This window comes from Sus scrofa, chromosome 13 (assembly GCF_000003025.6).
Source record: "Sus scrofa isolate TJ Tabasco breed Duroc chromosome 13, Sscrofa11.1, whole genome shotgun sequence".
NCBI classification, from domain to species: Eukaryota; Metazoa; Chordata; class Mammalia; order Artiodactyla; family Suidae; genus Sus; species Sus scrofa.
In genome coordinates this window covers 153,647,354-153,665,612 of record NC_010455.5, presented here as the reverse complement: position 1 = coordinate 153,665,612, position 18,259 = coordinate 153,647,354, and the positions used below count along the sequence as shown (strand labels likewise).

Sequence of the window (18,259 nt, the reverse complement as noted above, 5' to 3'; positions counted from 1 at the left end):
GTATATTATTAGACTGAATATAAGCCTTAAGCTTTAATGATAAGCATTCTCACTGACTTGTTCATAAAGTTGGAGAAACACATTTGAAGTTAATTTTTAAGTTATTCAGGACCAGTATTCATTTCTAACACTTTTAGGGGACTGCTTTAGAAATCAAGAAAATAGATATTGAAGGAACTCTTTTTTTTTTTTTTTTTTTGAGACTCTAGTTTTCTAATACGTGTTGAACATTAAAGACTTCATGGAGTTCCCGTCGTGGTGCAGCAGAAACTAATCCAACTAGGAACCATGAGGTTGTGGGTTCGATCCCTGGACTTGCTCAGCAGGTTAAGGATCTGGCATTGCTGTGGCTGTGGTATAGGCCAGCAGCTGTAGCTCCAATGAGAACCCTAGCCTGGAAATCTCCATATGTCGTGGGTGTGGCCCGAAAAAGACCAAAAAAAAAAAAAAAAAAAAAAAAAAACACGACTTCAGGATGATATTTACTGCGGGAGTATTTATAATCGCCGATAACTTTACACAAGCCAAATGTCCTTTTGGAAGGATGGATAAACAAACTGTAGTGTGTTTTACAATGGAATACTTAATCTGAACAAAAAAAAGGAACAAACTATTGATTAATATTTGATAACCTAAATGAATCTCTAGTGCATTGTGTTAAGTACAAAGAAGCCAAACTCAAAAGGTTATATACTCTATGATTCTATTTATATGACCTTCTAGAAAAGGCAAAACTATATAAACATGAATCAAATTGGTTATTTCCAGAGTTTTAGGAAAAGGGCTGAAACTGCCACGAAACCCAGGGGATTTTTTGAGGTGATGGAACTGTTCTGTATCTTAATTGTGATACATGACTGTATTTGCCAAAACTCAGGAAACTGAACATTAATAAAATGGGGTGAATTTTAATTTACCAATTGGAAAAATTTCATTTTAAGGTTAAAAATTCATTTTAACTCATTTAAGATATTGCAGATAAGCATCTTTCACAAATAAATATGCTTAATATCCCTAGTGGCATTCAAATCACTTATCTAATTCCATTTGAGTCTACAGAGAAATGTCAGCAGAAACGTAAGAAATTCTTGAATGTAATGCCATTTGTAACATGGATGGAGCTAGAGACTCTCATACTAAGTGAAGTAAGTCAGAAAGAAAAAGAGAAATACAGTATGATTTCACTTATATCTGTAATCTAATATATGGCACAAATGAACCTTTCTACAGATAAAATCATGGACATGGAGAACAGACTTGTGGTGGTCAAGAGGGAGGGTGAGGGACTGGGAATTTGGGGTTAACAGATGGAAACTATTGCCTTTGGAATGGATAAGCAATGGGATCCTGCTGTACAGCACTGGGAACTATGTCTGGTCACTTGTGATGGAGCATGATAATGTGAGAAAAAAGAATGTATACATGTATGTGTGACTAGGTCACCTTGCTGTGCAGTAGAAAATTGCCATCACACTGCAAATCAGCTATAATGGAAAAAATAAAAATCATTATTAAAAAAAACAAAATTCTTGAATGTGGAAGAATATGCCGAGATGCCCTCACTTAATGTGAAAATAAAATCTTATTTTAACCCTATACATTTTGTATGAATGGATCAATATGTTCATGGAGAAATAGAGGCTATATGGTAGATTATGCCTCCATGGGACAAAAAAGAGAGTGTAAGCAATGTAGTTCAGACTGCATATTTAAATAGAATCCAATGGCTCATGTTTCTAAGGCCACCTCATTATTTATGATCATAAATCAGTTTTATGGTCAATTACAAGTAACAAATTTGTCAGACAACTGGGATTGACGTTAATATCAGTTTTCATCTAGCTTTTAGTCAGAGAAAATGAAAGATTAGTGGAATTAGTGGCATTCCCCCACCCGGATTTTAGCCATCCTCCAAATGTCATTTGCCCACAAAGGATGAGACAGAGGTTATAATTCTATCTGAATTTAGAAATTATAATACTAAAATAAAAAGAAAAATAATGCCCATAGTATTTACTTTGAACCCATTCCACACACTATTTTTCTTTCTGTTGAGACTAATTTGAAATGATATACTTGCAGCCCTCAATTCTTCTCATCAATCTGTCAACAAGTAGGTTCTTAGGGACTCATCACAAAACATTAGAAAACCTATATTAGGATGGTTAAGCTGCTTTGCAGGAGATTTCAACAAAACTTCACTTATAAATCAAGAATATACAGAAAAAATAAAGTCTAAGTTTCAAATACTGAGTCTCATCAGTAGGTCGAAACCAAACGTTTGTACCATTTCTACATGCTACATTAATGAGAGAAGACCACCACAGCGATCAGAGTGAACAAACTGAAAAGGACTCATCCCACACCATCCCATATATATCCTGTCAATTGACAAAGGACAGCCATCTTCCATAACAGTGTGCCTGTCCATCTACCCAAGATAAACAAAAAGCAAAAAGAGTGTGTCATCTTGGCAAATCCCAAAAATATTTCAAGATACTAGAATGAAAGCTGGTTCAAAAATTCACAGAAGAGGAGTTCCCGTCGTTGCGCAGTGGTTAACAAATCCGGCGTTGCCGTGAGCTGTGGTATAGGTTGCAGACGCAGCTCGGATCCTGTGTTGCTGTGGCTCTGGCGTAGGCCGGTGGCTACAGCTCCAATTCGACCCCTAGCCTGGGAACCTCCATATGCCGAGGGAGCAGCCCAAGAAATAGCAAAAAGACAAAAAAAAAAAAAAAAATTCACAGAAGAACATCAGTTTTTAGTCACCATGGTTAAGAAAAGAGTAGCTCTTACATACACTTTGATCTTCCATTTCCTTATCTTTAAATCAATGATATTATTATTGGACATTAATAGGATTAATATAAAACTGAAGTGCCTATTGCCTCCTCGGGTGGCAACAACAGAAACATGCTTTCGGGCTCTTTTGCCATTAAACAGAGTCATGAAGCCCAGTATGCACCATGTCTAAGATGAAAAATTCTCATCAAGCTTATTACCTTTAAGCAACAATGTTTAATAGCTTGTTTTACTAGCTCCTATGGCTTAGTCCTTTTTTCTCTTTCTTTTACTCTCCAGTCAAAAACAGCAAAACAAAACACAAACTTCCCCACTCGCATGAATTTGACTTCTGTTTCAGTCAAATTGGTCTAGCTTTCTCCTTTTGCACCTATCTATAGACCATTTTGGCCAATATTTGAAGACAGCCACACTCACAGGCACCCACACAGCATGGATGTCAATGGTATCTGGAGTGTGGACCTCTTAGATACCTCACTGGAAGGAGGCAGTAGTTGAGGCTACATTTGCAAATCCACATTTCTAAGTTTATTTTCCCCAGCAATTTGTTATATAAAGGGAGATTTTGACAATCAATGATAGATAATGTTTAGTAAAATTTACTACACAGAAATGTTCTAAATAAGTTTTCTACAATATCAACATTTCAGGGGTAAGTGGTATAGTTTTTGTAAGGTGATATTTTAACATATGAGTTCCTATATTATTTTTTTAAATCTTATAGGATTATATTAATATATCTAAGAGACTAACCAATCTACTAAATTTGGGCACTGGCCATGTAGAAATGACTTCATCAGCTTTAGAACCTACTGAAATATTTACCTGAATATCAAGTTAAGGCTTAGATGGTATGCCCAACAGGCCTCTTAACATCACTAATTGGATGCATGGTGTAATAGGCATCTCGAACTCAAGAGATCTTAAAGTCTTAATCTTACTACCTCTGCCCCTTTCCCACACCTGCTCCCTCTCCAACCTCCCTCCCCCTTTGGTAAATGGCACCAACCCATTCACCTAGTTTCTTTAGCTAAAAACCTACATAAGTATCATCCTTGACTTATCATACCTTGTAGACATCCAGTTTATTAACAGGAACTGCTGGATCAAAATACAACCCAAAACAGACCCTATAATTCCATCTACATCACTCCAGTCAAAGCCCTGTCCATCTTACCGGTCCATCAAATCAGATGACTATTCTCACCCCTGGTCTCCCAGCTTCCCCTTCTGTTCTCCTAAAGACAATTCTCCATGTAGCCACCAGTGAAACTTTTTAAAAATGCAAACCATCATGTTACAACATTGATCAAAACCTTTCATTGGCTCCTAAAACTAACCAAACCAAAATTTTATGCTGGCCTTAAAGGCAGTATACAGTTTAGCTCCTGTATACCTTATTCAGAACCAGCAGGCCCTTCTTGCCTTCTCCAGATTGCTAAAAGGATTCACTTGCCTGTTTTGCACTTGAGTTCTGCCTAGCTTTTATGCTCTTCACCCAGACAACTAAAGGTTTGCTCCCTTCTTTCAGGTTTCTGTTCAATATGACCCTTTCCAATGGCCTCATGTAAAGTATAAACCTTGCTATCACTCTTGATCCCTTCCCCTGCTTTATTTTTCCTCCTAGCGCTTACCATTACCTGGTGATTTACTATAGTTACTTGTTTACTTTCTGTTCTTCCTAACTAGAGCACAGATTTCAGTGATGAGATTTGATCTTGTTCATTCTGAATCTCCAGTCAGTAAACACAACTGAATGAAAATAGGATAGCCAGGCAAAATTTGGATTCTCGAGTTCTCGAGCTTAAAATATCAGCTTTTTTTTTAAAAAAAATAACAATGATCACCACCACTTTCAACAACAAAAAACTCTTTTTATAAAAAATGGTCTTTTGATTCATCTGTATCAGAAAGCTTAAGATCAATATATCAAAAGTACAGAAGACCAATTTCTAAAAGACATGGAACAAGAAAAATATTCTAAAAAATGATTATTTCTCAGCATTCTAGAACATTATCTTACCTGGAAGTAATTATTCCATTATTAATCGCAATAATTCCTTTGCTTATTTGCCAACATTTTGTGTGAAATAACTATTTTTAACTGTGTCAGGTTTCATTTAGTTTAATTTTGAGAAATCAAATTATACCAAGATAAATATAATTTAGTAAATATTGACACTACAATGTGAAAATCATCAATAGATTTCTTTCATTATTCCCCTAAAATTGAAAGCATGTTTCAAGCTTTTATTTAAGAACTTATATTTATAGCTGAGTGTTAATCATCTTAAATAGAAACCATTTAAGAAAAAATAAGTAAATCTATACACACTAGTACAGTTTCAGCTTACTTTTATGACAAACTATTTTTTAAAAATAAATTCTAGGAGCTGTCTGGTGGCCTAGCAGTTAAGGATTCATCACTGTCACTGTTGTGGCTCAGGTTTGATCCCTGGGAGGTAGGAACTTCTGCACGCTGTGGGCATGGCCAAAAATAAATAAGTAAATTCTGTATTCTCCCAGGTCTCCAGGTAAATTATACAATAAAAGTGACATAATTGCTGGAATTCCCATTGTGGCTCAGTGGAAAAGAACCTGACTAGTATCTGTGAGGATATGGGTTCAATACCTGGCCCTGCTCAGTGGAGGTTAAGGATCTGGCGTTGCTGTGAGCTGTGATGTAGGTTGCAGACACAGCTCGGATCTGGTGTTGCTGCGGCATAGGCTGGCAGCTATAGCTCTGATTCGACCCCTAGCCTGGGGCTCCCACATGCCAAAGGTGCTTCCCTAAAAAGCAAAGAAAATTAAAAAACAAAAAAACAAAAAACATAATTGCAAACACTGTTTTATATGAAAATAAACATTATCAAAGATCAGAGTAGCCTCTTCCATCAATTTAATGGGAAGCAGAATAACATCAAATAACTTAACAATTACACTTCAGTAAATATTTATAATAACATAGTAGAGATTTCAAGGTAAATATTAGCTTGACATTACTGAATTCAACATTTGGGGCTTTCAACATTTGTGAGAACTATCTATGTTTATGTTGGGTAGCAATTTGTTATTTGGGTTTGGCCTAAGTTTGAAACCTGCACGAAGACTCTAACATGGAAACATGTACTGAACATCCAACTTTCCAACTTCCCTATTTGAGTGGCATTTGGCTAATACCTCTCTTCTATGCCCCTCCAGAGCTGAGGATCTTCATTCTTAATGTACTCTGCTTATACACTCTAATGAAGCTAAAGGAGACAAAACAAAAAACAAAACAAAAAACCCAGAGCGTAATCCCACTTATACTAGCTTTAGAAATGGGATGCAACCAACTATGAATGAACATTCAAGATGCTAAGTATTTTCCTGTGTAATTAACACTATAGATAAGTACCTCTTGAAATAACACACTGCACGGAACCTAAAAAACTGAAGCTCAAAGGATTTTAGAAATCATTTAAGATAAACAGATCTCTTCATTTATCAGATGGATGAGGTGAGGTCTAGAGAAGTTACCTTGTTCTATTTCTGAATATTCAATACTGGAGTCACATCTGAGACCAAGTCTGAATTTAATGTTCACATCATAATTCCATGCTGGTTTCATAATAAATACAGTTTAGCATAAATGATTAAGAAAAATACCTATTTGAATATTAAATGACAAAGGAGGGTGTGAAATTATCTCTACAATATAATCGAAATCATATTTAAAAAAAATCTAAAAAGAAAACGTCAAAATGTTAAAACTCTGGGCAGTGATATTTGGGGTATGTATTTGCTCGTATTTATTTGTTTAATTTTTTTCCTTTCTTTTAGATATTTTCTATGTTTTCTTCAGTGAACAACTGCTAGCTAAATGTCATAATAAAAAAATAAAATGGAGAGATATACATGCCATTAAATGCCAACACTTGTATTGTTACCTATGGTTAATTTGCAGCATGCAAAACCAAAAACTAATTTTCTGTTAAGGATGCATTGTCAAAATATTTCTCTGGTTAAGTAAAGCAACTGCATTGTTTCTCAGGAAAAAAATCAAGAGTAAATGGTGAGAAAGTATATCCATGTGCATATACAAACTGCAGTATTAGAAAATATGCATTTTACTATGAATTTCTTATTTTTTATAGGAAAAACAAGCACTTAATATTAAATATAAATGAAGCAAATTGTAACCTCTGCCTCTTATTCCACTAGCCAATATGAATTTAATAAACCGAATGTAAAAATTTTCATCTCTAATTACCAAGATTTCATTTACTTCATTTTCTGATGTTCTCTGAATTAGAGGTAATTGAGCTTGGATGTTTTAATTACATATACGTACATCCAGAGTTCATTTGGGGCTACAATATCATATGTTATTACTGAGGTAGAGCTTGTTACAGAAATATGTGCATTTGCTTTTAACTTCAATGTCTGCTACAAATCTGGCAGTTCCAAGAAAAGTGACCACTGGAGAATGGTCCATTTAGCTCAGTTTCCCACTGTCCTCTAAGTTATGTCAAATTTCACACTCTTGCTTTTTCTCATGCATACCCTTTCCCAGTTGTGCCCATCCTCCGTGACTCAGGAAATTTCCATCCTCTCTATAAAACATCCTTGACCTACAAAGTCTATAACAGCCTCTCCTCTAAGCTTATATAAAAACTAACAAGTTAGAAGTTCCCGTTGTGGCTCAGTGGTAACGAACCCAATTAGTATCCATGAGGACAGAGGTTCGATTCCTGGCCCCGCTCAGTAGGTTAAGGATCCTGTGTTGCTGTGAGCTGTGGGGTAGGTCACAGACGCAACTCGGATCCTGAGTTGTTATGGTTATGGGATAGGCCTGTAGCGGCAGGTCCCATTAGACCCCTAACCTGGGAAGTTCCATATGCCACAGGTGCGGCCCTAAAAAAAAAAACAAAAAATAAAAAACAAAAAAACCTAACAAGTATATTTATACAATTTAGTGCATAATGTTCTCTTGTGACTTCATGTATATTAACTTTATTTTAAAACTAGATTATAAATTTCTTGGGAGCTGGTATCTAGCTTCATGTTCTTTTGTGTTCAGTGACCAGCAGAGGAAGGAGTGAAGATGCTCTAAGATTTTTAGTTAGAAGCAAGGATCTTAGCGGATAATAAAATCTACCAAGCCACCAGGTATTCTCAGTTGTAATCACTAAATAGCAAACATAATAAAGTGTAAAGGAGAATCAGAAATTATGAGCAAATGTTTCAGCCATCAAAACTTTATAATCTTTTTAATGTGGAGAGGCACTTTAATCCTAGCAACAGCAGAGCAAAGTACACAATTAATGTGTTGAAAACAGACTCCAGGAGGAAAAATGAGAATAAGTCGTAATACCATTACTATGACTAAAAGTCACAGAAGTTTTCATAAACAGAGCCTGAGACATAGATCTTTAGAATAAAGACTGAAAAGCTGGTGAATAGGAGAGAAGAGCATGGGAAGACTTACAAATCCAGAGGGGAAAAAATCAAGATTAGAGCGCAAGCATTAGCAATTACTGAAGAGCATTTTAGATGGGTAAAATTTTGTGGATCTCACTAACAGCTTAAGAGTACAGAATTAATTTAGAAGAAAAGAAAGAACAATGCTGGGTTTTGAGTAGGGGAGTGATCTGGGGAAAGAAGAATTTAAATTAAATCACCTACCTCAACAAAATATATTGGAGGAACAACAAGCAGCCTGATTTAATATAAAGAAATAGGAATCAAGAGACACCTTGGTTAACTCATTTTTCTAGCTTTAAAATTCACTAGTATTCTGAGATCCATATCACATGATCAGGTATAAGGCTCTTTCTGTTCTCTGGATATGAGGCAAAAGCAGGGCAATGAGGAAGATTAACTGAAAATGAAAAAATCTTTAAAAGAACAATCAATGGGACTCAGTGGCTGAGTGGATTTGAGAAAACTGGATGAACCAAAGATCATTTTATAATGTCCAAGTGGGTAGGTGGGATAAATGTTGTACCTCCGAGGAAGAGAGGTGCATTGGGAAGGAGAACTCACTGTGCTGCTCGAGCCTCTGCATGGCTACAGGGAAGGTTTTGCTTCCTCTCTGTTGCTTTGTGCCTAATGTCAGAGTGTAGCTGAGTCTCATAAATGCTACAGTTATCAGTGAAGAATCAGAAAGGACCTTGATTTCTGGTACATTAATTTATAAATCCAGCTGGATTATTTTTATGGATGCATTTCTATTCACCCTGTCCTTTCTATTGAGAACATCAAATGACTATTTATGACATCTTTACACATGGGCAAATGATCTCCAAATTCAGTGCAACTCACTTGATGCTGGGGAGAAGGGCGGCAGCTGGAGGGGGAGGAGAGAGCCGGGGAGGAACATCATATTCTTCACTTCCCAGGTGACCATTGGAAAACACCTGAAAGGCAACGTAAAGGTTAGTTTAGGATTTAACTTCTGGAGGCTCTTAAAACAGTAACAGCTCCTAGGCAATCTGGAATTTTGAAAAGAATATAAAAGTTCAGTTTATCTCAACAAGTGAAACATCATAGAACCTACTTAAGAGTCAGGGGCACCTCTGACTCTTATTCACCAAAGTAGCACCAAGTTACATGAAAAAATAAAAATAAAATACAACATGATTCTTAAACATACTGGGAGGAAACGGTGTAATTTCTATAAATCAGATAGAGATAGCTAGATAAATAGTAAAAGTTCCCAAACATGAGCAGTTTTTATGGAAAAGTTAGCATTCTCTGTAAGGAGTCAATAGAGAAAAAAGCAGCACTGGTACAATTCTTATTTCAATTCCTCCAAAATAAAAGTTTTCTAAATTATATCTCTCTGGAGTTAACAGAACATTTCTAAACGTCTCGATAAAACAGTACAAGAGTAGATTGAGGAATGCCTTTGTTTCAAGGCCAAAGCTTCAGCACTGCTGGAAACTAGAAACCTGGTCTGGCTTTCAAAGAGCAGGAAATCTCAGAAGTAATTTTCAGTTTGTGACCAACACAAACCAAAACTGTTGCCTTGCTCATAAGGTACCACAGAGAGGCAGCATTTAATTATTTAGAATTCAGAAATTCTGATTTCCAGGTTGCTCAGTTTCATTACAGGAACTGTCTGAACAACTGCGCTTTATTAAGCCAACAACCTGAAATTAAAGCAACTTAAAAGAAAAAAAGAACTTTGCAAAGACACAAAGAAAAGATTCACAAGAAAAATTTAAACATATTTTAAGATCTTTTAAGGAATCACTAGGGTTTCATCATGAAGCTCCTTCCCAAAATCTTATTAGTTCATATTTTAAAGATGTGGGCTGATCTGGGGTAAAAAGGATGTGATGTAACCTTAATACTCCTAGATAACCCAATGTAGTCATTGACCTACAATGTCTCCCGCCAACCCAACCCCTCATTGTTCTTAAAAGATGTGGAAGCTTAAGGGTAGACAAGTGAAATGGCTAAATTCTCTATCACCTTAAGAAAAAGAACGTGTTTAAAGAATCCACTGGAGAGAGATCAATGTTTTCAATTCAAAGTTACACAATATAAATATTATAGCATTGAGGTTTCACTCTAAAAATAAGTCCTGTGCTATAGTTCTAATTTCTCATTAGGTTTCAAAACACTAGAAATACACTAAGACAAAAATATAACTTTAATTTTAATATAGGTTTCTGACTATGGACCAAGCAATAGAATAAGGCAGATTTTTTTGAATTTTATTGAAGAGAAATTTCTAAATAGATATTAATTATTGTAAAGTTCAGTGAAAATCTTCAACATAAAAAAATCCCTTTTAGCCAAAAAATACATATATCAAACCACAAATGCTCATTGTGATAATGGGCATATCAAGTCATCCTTAATTGGAGTCCCGTGCAATTGTCAGAATGGAACAGTGTAAGATTTCTGCAACAAAATCTCCTTGATGTTTTAGCAATAAATACATTTAAAATTCATTCTGGAGAATGTAAGATGGGTTTATATACAATTATTTGTTTTATTAGGGACAAGTAACTATTGTACTATTGATACCTAGGAAAATTTTAGCAATTATAAAATAAATAGAAGATATGGGAATGATAGTTTCTGTTGTATTAGTTCTATATGAGTTTCTTTTAGGACAAAGACTGATTTCCTCATTTTATAGGACATTCCTTCAATGCTTAACACACAGTTAAGCTCCAATGGATACTAACTGCTGATTGGCTTAGACTATATACATGTGCAAACAGTAAAGGACCTAAATAAGGACCTAAATACATAGGTACTAAAGTGACATTCATATTTCTGTTTATCTAAAGTGACTGGACGATGAGATTTGGTATTACTTCATTTTGAACTCGATGTTCTCACCAGCAGTTTCATTAGACTTAAAATTATTTTACCTGCCACTACCTGAGGGCGTGCAGTAAGTCACAACTTTTTGAGCTAAAAATAAACAAGTTTAGTTCTCTGCAAATCTGAAAAGACTACTTGCAAAGAAGATAAAACAGAATTCCTCAAATGTACAGGTTGACAGTCTGAACTGTGGCAGTTCACACTGAAATCTCACTGACTCAAGCCTTGAACTCTCGACTAAGGAACATCTTTTTCTTCTGTCTCACTAGCTCACTGTCCCAATTTGCCACAATTCCACTGGAAATGCTACAAATTTAAACATTCTGATACTATGACTCCTCTGCCAAAAGAAGCTTTACAAGTTCATTTTTTGATTACCAAATTAAAGACAATAGTACAGAGTATAAGACATCCCATAATTGCTTTTGGTTTACACTGCCATAGTTTTGCCTACTGTGCTTACTCTCTCTGTATGCCTTAGTCTGCCCAGAATTGACTTCCTTCACTGTGCTTACCTTTCTACCTCCAAGCTATTCTTTCTTGTCGTGTCTACAACACCACCACCTACTTATCTTTCTGAGTGGCCCTCCTGAGTGAAGCTTTCTGTATTCTTCCTTTTAGCCCGTATCACAATTAGAATGTTTTTCCCCCTTGAGGATCCCACATTATATTTTCTAGATGCTTCTCCTATGCCTCACCCCTTAGTTAATTGTATACGTGTCTCCTTCTCAGAAGACTGTGCTTGATTCATTTGGTATTCACTACACTGTCTTGAACATCCTCCTCATTTAACTTAAAGAGGTTGAAGGAATAAGAATATATGAAGGGGAATTTAGATTTGCAGAGAAGTATAATCTGAGTTATCACATAATTTATTACAAACTCTAGGTTTTCCTGGATTAATATTTTTTTCTACATGCCTCAAGATAGCATTCCATCTTAATTTTGAAGTTTGGAATGTTTTCTTATGATTCAGATATTGTCTAAAGACTAAGGGACCCTTGATATGCAGGAAAAGCAAATACTATGGTGGTAATCTTAGCACAATTAAGAAAAACCTTTTTAAGGTATAGAACCTCAAATACAACCCCTTTTCCTTATCCCATACATGTAAAGCCACACATATTCTATAACAGAAATATCACTATAATTTATCCTTTACAACATTAGATTAGAAATGAAACCAATGTCCATGGAGGACTTGTTTTTTGAATGACAGCCCTTGAGGTTCATAGATAAGTTTAAGGTCATTCATATAAACATGTGCCTCTACACCAAAATAGCAAAAGCCACAATCTCAAAAAGAGGAATCATTTCATATATTTATTTAGCAACATCTTCAACAGATTATTGTACACAGGGTCATTTTGGAAAAATGTCACTTGAAGTAACATGATAAGTCAAAGATAGTTTTTATCATCTAAGGAACAGCAGCATTCTTAATCTTTCAAGAGGAACAAATATAGTTGGACCCGGTGTTAGTATCTAATGAGATCTATCTCAAGTTTCCAACATTTTAGCACAGATAATTTCATCTCAGATAATTAAAACCAACCAACAATAAATATCTAGCCAATAAAATATTAAACAACAGGTTTATAATGTGGCTGGGATTTCAGAGAATAAAAACAGTCCTATAGCAAAGAAATCTCTTACCAATAAAATAAAACAAGATAAATAAACCTAGTAAGTCTTAGCTTGCAGGTTCATGTTTAAAGCAAAGATTATCTTAGCTAATAATTATGCCAGGAGGGAGGAAGAAAAGAAAAGGAAAAAAATGAAAGTCACAGAAAATTCTTACACTTTATTTTAACTATGAATGAGTGGGCCTTTCTCCTTAGAGCTCTCTACAATTAGCAAACAGAATAATTAGAATTTAATTTATTCTTGCCTCCTTTACCATTTATTTAGTGACGAAGCAAACAGAGCCAATGGTTCTAATGGATGCTGGGAACTGGCACACTGACAGAGGACACTGGATGCGGGCAGGGACATCCTCACTCCATGCACAGAGTGCTTGGTTTTAGGACTTCCATTTGTACACTTAATTTTATTTTAAACTTTGAACACTCACCTGAGTTTTCTGATTTTAAAATGGGAATAAAATGGGAAGACAATGTTTAATTTGAAACATTTCCTTAATGAAAACCAGTCTAAGTCATAGTTGTTACTATTTGACATAGAAAATATGTTTGCTTACATTTGGAGAGACTGATAGGTTATGTGAATGAAGCCCTCAAATATCTAAATCCCAATAATTTTTTTTTGGGGGGGGGCCACACCCACAGCATGTGTAAGTTCTAGGCTAGGGGTTGAACCAGAGCTCGAGCTGCCAGCCTACGCCACAGCCACAGCAACACAGGGAACAGAGCCACATCTGTGACCTACACCACAGCTCACAGCAATGCCAGATCCTTAACCCACTGAGCAAGGCCAGGGATCGAACCCGCATCCTCGTGGATACTAGTCATATTCATTTCTGCTGAGCCATGACAGGAACTCCTGAATCCCTATAAAATTTTTAAGGCTGAACACTAGGTGTGGAGGGTGAGAAAACACTGTAACATTTACCATTTTCATTAACATGTGAGTTTTTTATAGTCAAAATCATTTCTCCTTCCTCTCATCCTCTCTCTGTTGTCATACCCTCTTATTGTGAATATATAAAAATATGATCTACCTTTAGGAAATAACTATCTCACTAAAAATGGTAAAAAATCCTATTTTAAACAAGAAAATTACATTCCACCTTTGGCTGAAGATGAATGCTGGAAAAATACATACAAACACTGACACTACTCCTTGTGAATCATGGACGTCCCTTCAGGCCCTTTCTAGCCCTGCCCCAGACTGATTTAGCTACACATCTGCAAGTACTCTCTACACGCAAGAATCTCCTGATGGCCAGGATAACCAGAATCCCAGTGTTTTCTCTCCTATCATATTTAACAAAATGTTTTTGTAGAAGAGGAGGTGGAAGCCTACCTCCACCCCCACCATACGTACACTCTTTTGCCTCTGTCATCAACTTAAGCATTGTAATAACTCAGCAACCCAGCTACTGAGTATTCATGAGGACCTATGCTAAATAAAAGGAGGTGGTGGGAGAAAGAGATAATTATTTTGGTTTTAAGTTTTTCAAAAAGGACAACAATTCTGAATGAAAATGTCAACTGCTACAACGTATACTGAGACTCCATATCTAGTTTGATTTTATTCCAGAACCCAGGGATATGGCAATTTAGATATTTGGAGGGTAACTATTCTCCTAGAAACTGGGTACTACTGTTATTTCATTTCATAAGGTAAAAGAAATACATGGCTTTGGAGGCAAAGATGTCATAAGCAGCTCGCACCTAAAAAGCCAGTAAATTCTAGAGCAGGAAGAAAAATTCCAGAGTTTGGATCTTCAGTTGTGTTAAAATGCAGCTATCAGGTTGTCCCTCATCATCTTCACTCCTGCCTAAAGGAGCTGAACAACAGTTCTTCTTCTACAAAAACATTTTGTTAAATACGATAGGAAAGAAAACACTGGGATTCTGGTTATCCTGGCATCAGGAGATCCTTGCATGTAGAGAGTACTTGCAGATATGTAGTTAAATCAGTCTGGACTGAGGAACTACAAAGATGTAGAGTGAGAAACAAACTCCAACTCTGGATCACTCAGAAGGTGAGAACTACAGGGTCCTAGATGGACTCAGTCTTCCATCAGTTGAAGCCTAAGTCTCCCAACACTAAAATGAGAAGCGGATTCTGGCTTTTTCTACTTTATGTAAGTTGTGATATACGCTACGCTCTACTGAAGTGGGGCTATTTTTCCTTCATGAAGATAATAAAAGAGGAGAAAAGAAGAAGACAGGGTCTGTTTTTTTAGTATTTAATTCTTTAACCACATGTAAGTCCTTTATAATACTCCTTAGAAGTCGAACAAATAGACCAAAATGAGAAATCTCAGAAGTCTAATTTTGGTTAAAACATTGTCTAGTTGTAACATAAAATTGGCTTTGGGAATGTAGGCACTGTAATGTTAATACATGCAACATGTGAGATTAAACCTTAAAGAATTTTAATGAGGATTATTCAGCTAGAACTAAAGAAGATTAAAATTCAGCTTTCAATAACAGGTAAATTTTACACTTTATTCAGTGGTCTCTGGTATACTAATATATATCAATGATCAGGACATGAAAGTTCACACAGAAAACATTTAAAGGAATCTTCAGGAATTCCCGTTGTGGTGCAGTGGTTAACGAATCCGACTACGAACCATGAGGTTGCGGGTTCAATCCCTGGCCTTGCTCAGTGGGTTAAGGATCCGGTGTTGCTGTGAGCTGTGGTATAGGTTGCAGACGCGGCTTGGATCCCATGTTGCTGTGGTTCTGGCTCCGATTGGACCCCTAGCCTGGGAACCTCCATATGCTGTGGGAGCAGCCCTAGAAAAGGCAAAAAGTCAAAAAAAAAAAAAAGATAAATAAATAAAAAATAAATAAAGGAATCTTCATAACTGAAGTCACTACTAATATTTCATACCTATAACTTAAGAAATTATAACACCAATTTAAAAAACAGAAACCATCCATATAAATATTAATAGCCTGTGTTCCAGGGCTTAGAATGGCAGGTTTACATTAGTGCCAAGACTGCATAACATTATCTAAAAGAACCCTAAAACAAAGAGGTCTTCAATGAATTGGCCAAGGTAATTATTTTAAGTATTTCTGAAGTCCATTCAGGAAATAAATTGTAATATGTTGCTAAGATATAATCTTTCATGTCAGAACTCATTCCAACACTCCTCTCAAGATAAGTGTGATCACATATGAATGAAAAGTAATAGAAGTTTAAAGAGAAAAATAAATCACTTTTAAAACAAGGCAGGTCCTTCCAATCAAGATTCTAGGTTATAGAGACATGCTTTTGAGGATGATAAGCTCTCCATTTTCAGAGAATATTATAAAAATGCTTTTATAAGTGCTTTCTCTTCCATCTACATCACATGTACATGACCTTGGAGAAAACCTTTACAGATCTTCATACCAGGTACCAAGATGAGTCACTAACAGAGTTACGGCAAACCACTGCTACTCTTTCCTTTTGTTTTGAATGCCAGAGTAGACAGTTTTGACTCCTGCTCTCCTGGCTACCCTAGAATAGAACTAATAATTAAATATTATACAAAGTTTTCCTTCACAATTGTGCGTGCACACACACAGGAATTTAGTACATGTCACGATTCTTTGTTCCTTGATTAACTCACCAATTGCAAACCATTCTTTTGAAAGAACAGACTACTCCCCTAAAATAACAACTTAAGATCAAAAGAGATGGGAATGCTTTAATATTACAGTCTTCAAAAGAGGCAAAGCTTCCCTCAGCTGAGGGAAGATGGTGACAATCTGATCTCAGAGTCAAAATATCACGGAAGCAAATACCAGGAAACATCAGAGGACAGCTCTGCCAAGGGCCTATCTAAAGCTTTAAACTCAGTGGTTTCTGCTGCTGCCCCTCTGGCTCCCTGTATGCTTAAATTCTTTCCCGTACATGTAAATGACAGTGGTGGTATCCTTTAGGTTAGAATGCAACATGTGTAAGAGTCTCTTCCGATTTATGCAGAAAGAGCTTGCTTAATTAACAATGAACTGCACTTGGTGTTTTTATGTGAGAAGTTCATTTTACCTGGCTGCCTAGGATGTCTTGTCCCAGGCAACAGTGATTCCAATGTCTGATAGATAATATGCTCTAATTATACAACTATACAACTTCTTTTCAAATTAGATACAACTAGAAGAGTTTAAAAGAAAAAAAAAAAAAAAACAGTGCTGATTCTCCCACCGACAACTTAGTAATATGAAAAATTTTGGCAGATGAAATGACGGAACATGAACTCAATCTACAGCAAACTGTCTAGTGTCTTCATATTAAAATTAAATCATCCCTTAGAACCTTCTTCCTGACTCTTTTTTTTTTTGGCCTTTTCTAGGGCTGCTTCCCGTGGTATATGGAGGTTCCCAGGCTAGGGGTCTAATTGGAGCTATAGCCACCGGCCTACACCAGAGCCACAGCAATGCGGGATCCGAGCTGTGTCTGCAACCTACACCACAGCTCACAGCAATGCCGGATCCTTAACCCATTGAACAAGGCCACGGATCGAACCCGCAACCTCATGGTTCCTAGTAGGATTTGTTAACCATTGCGCCACGACGGGAACTCCTTGACATCTTTTAAGTTCAAGTTTTAATGAGCTTCTGATTAAAACTTGCAGATAATTGAAGACCTGCAGAGAAGTGCCACACTAGGTAAGAAAGCACTGCTCAAACATTTATACGACCTACTATCAGGAGACTATGAAAAGAGGAGTTCCTACTGTGGCTCAGCAGTAACAAATCCAACTAGTATCCATGAGGATATGGGTTTGATCCCTGGCCTCGCTCAGTGGATTAGGGATCTGGCATTGCTGTGAGCTGTGGTATACATCACAGACATGGCTCAGATCCTGCGTTGCTATGGCTGTGGTGTAGGCCGGTACCTACAGCTCTGATTCAGCCCCTAGCCTGGGAACGTCAACATACTGCAGGTGCAGCCCTAAAAAAACCCAGAAGACTATGAGAAGACTGTTTAGTTTCTGCTTTGCATACTTCTTACCTTGGCTCCTTCTAAAGGCAAATCGTGGCGTCTGTGCTTCCGCATGAGCACTGGGTCAGAGCCCATCCTACTGTGCCTTCCATTGACACTGGAACTCGCCGTGATTCCAGGCTTTGGAGAGCCATCCCCTAGGAGGCGACAGCTCACTGACTGATTAGTCCCAAACACATCCCTAGGGCACCAGGCTTCAAGAGGCATGGGCTGGTCTCTGGAAGGCACGCTTTCCACTGGATGAAAGTGACGACTCAGTCTGTTGTCAGGTGGGATTGGGGGAGGTCTCTCAGGAGGAGGGGGAGGAGGGTCTCTTAAGGGAGGTGGTGGTGCCGGGAGTGGTTTATCTTGTTTCCTCACCATGCAAGGAGAAGACTAAAGAGACACAAGAGGAAAAAAAAAATTAAGATGTTACATGTGCTGAAATGACTTCCAGACTAGTACAGTATTACTTTTGTTTTCCAAGCCATGATAATGAGTTTTATTAGACTCCCAT

General features: G+C 36.8%; 1 protein-coding gene across 10 annotated transcripts in view; it reads right to left on the bottom strand.

Moving 5' to 3' along the window:
* CBLB (Cbl proto-oncogene B) overlaps window positions 1–18,259 on the bottom strand; it is a 219,591-nt gene that overhangs the window by 34,503 nt on the left and 166,829 nt on the right. For all 10 annotated transcript variants that reach the window (XM_021070494.1, XM_021070495.1, XM_021070490.1 and 7 more), the window contains exons 12-13: window positions 17,773–18,138; window positions 9,109–9,203 (exon numbers count right to left, since the gene is read on the bottom strand). In XM_021070494.1, the coding sequence (XP_020926153.1) occupies window positions 9,109–9,203; window positions 17,773–18,138 (461 nt within the window). The remainder of the gene's footprint in view (window positions 1–9,108; window positions 9,204–17,772; window positions 18,139–18,259) is intronic.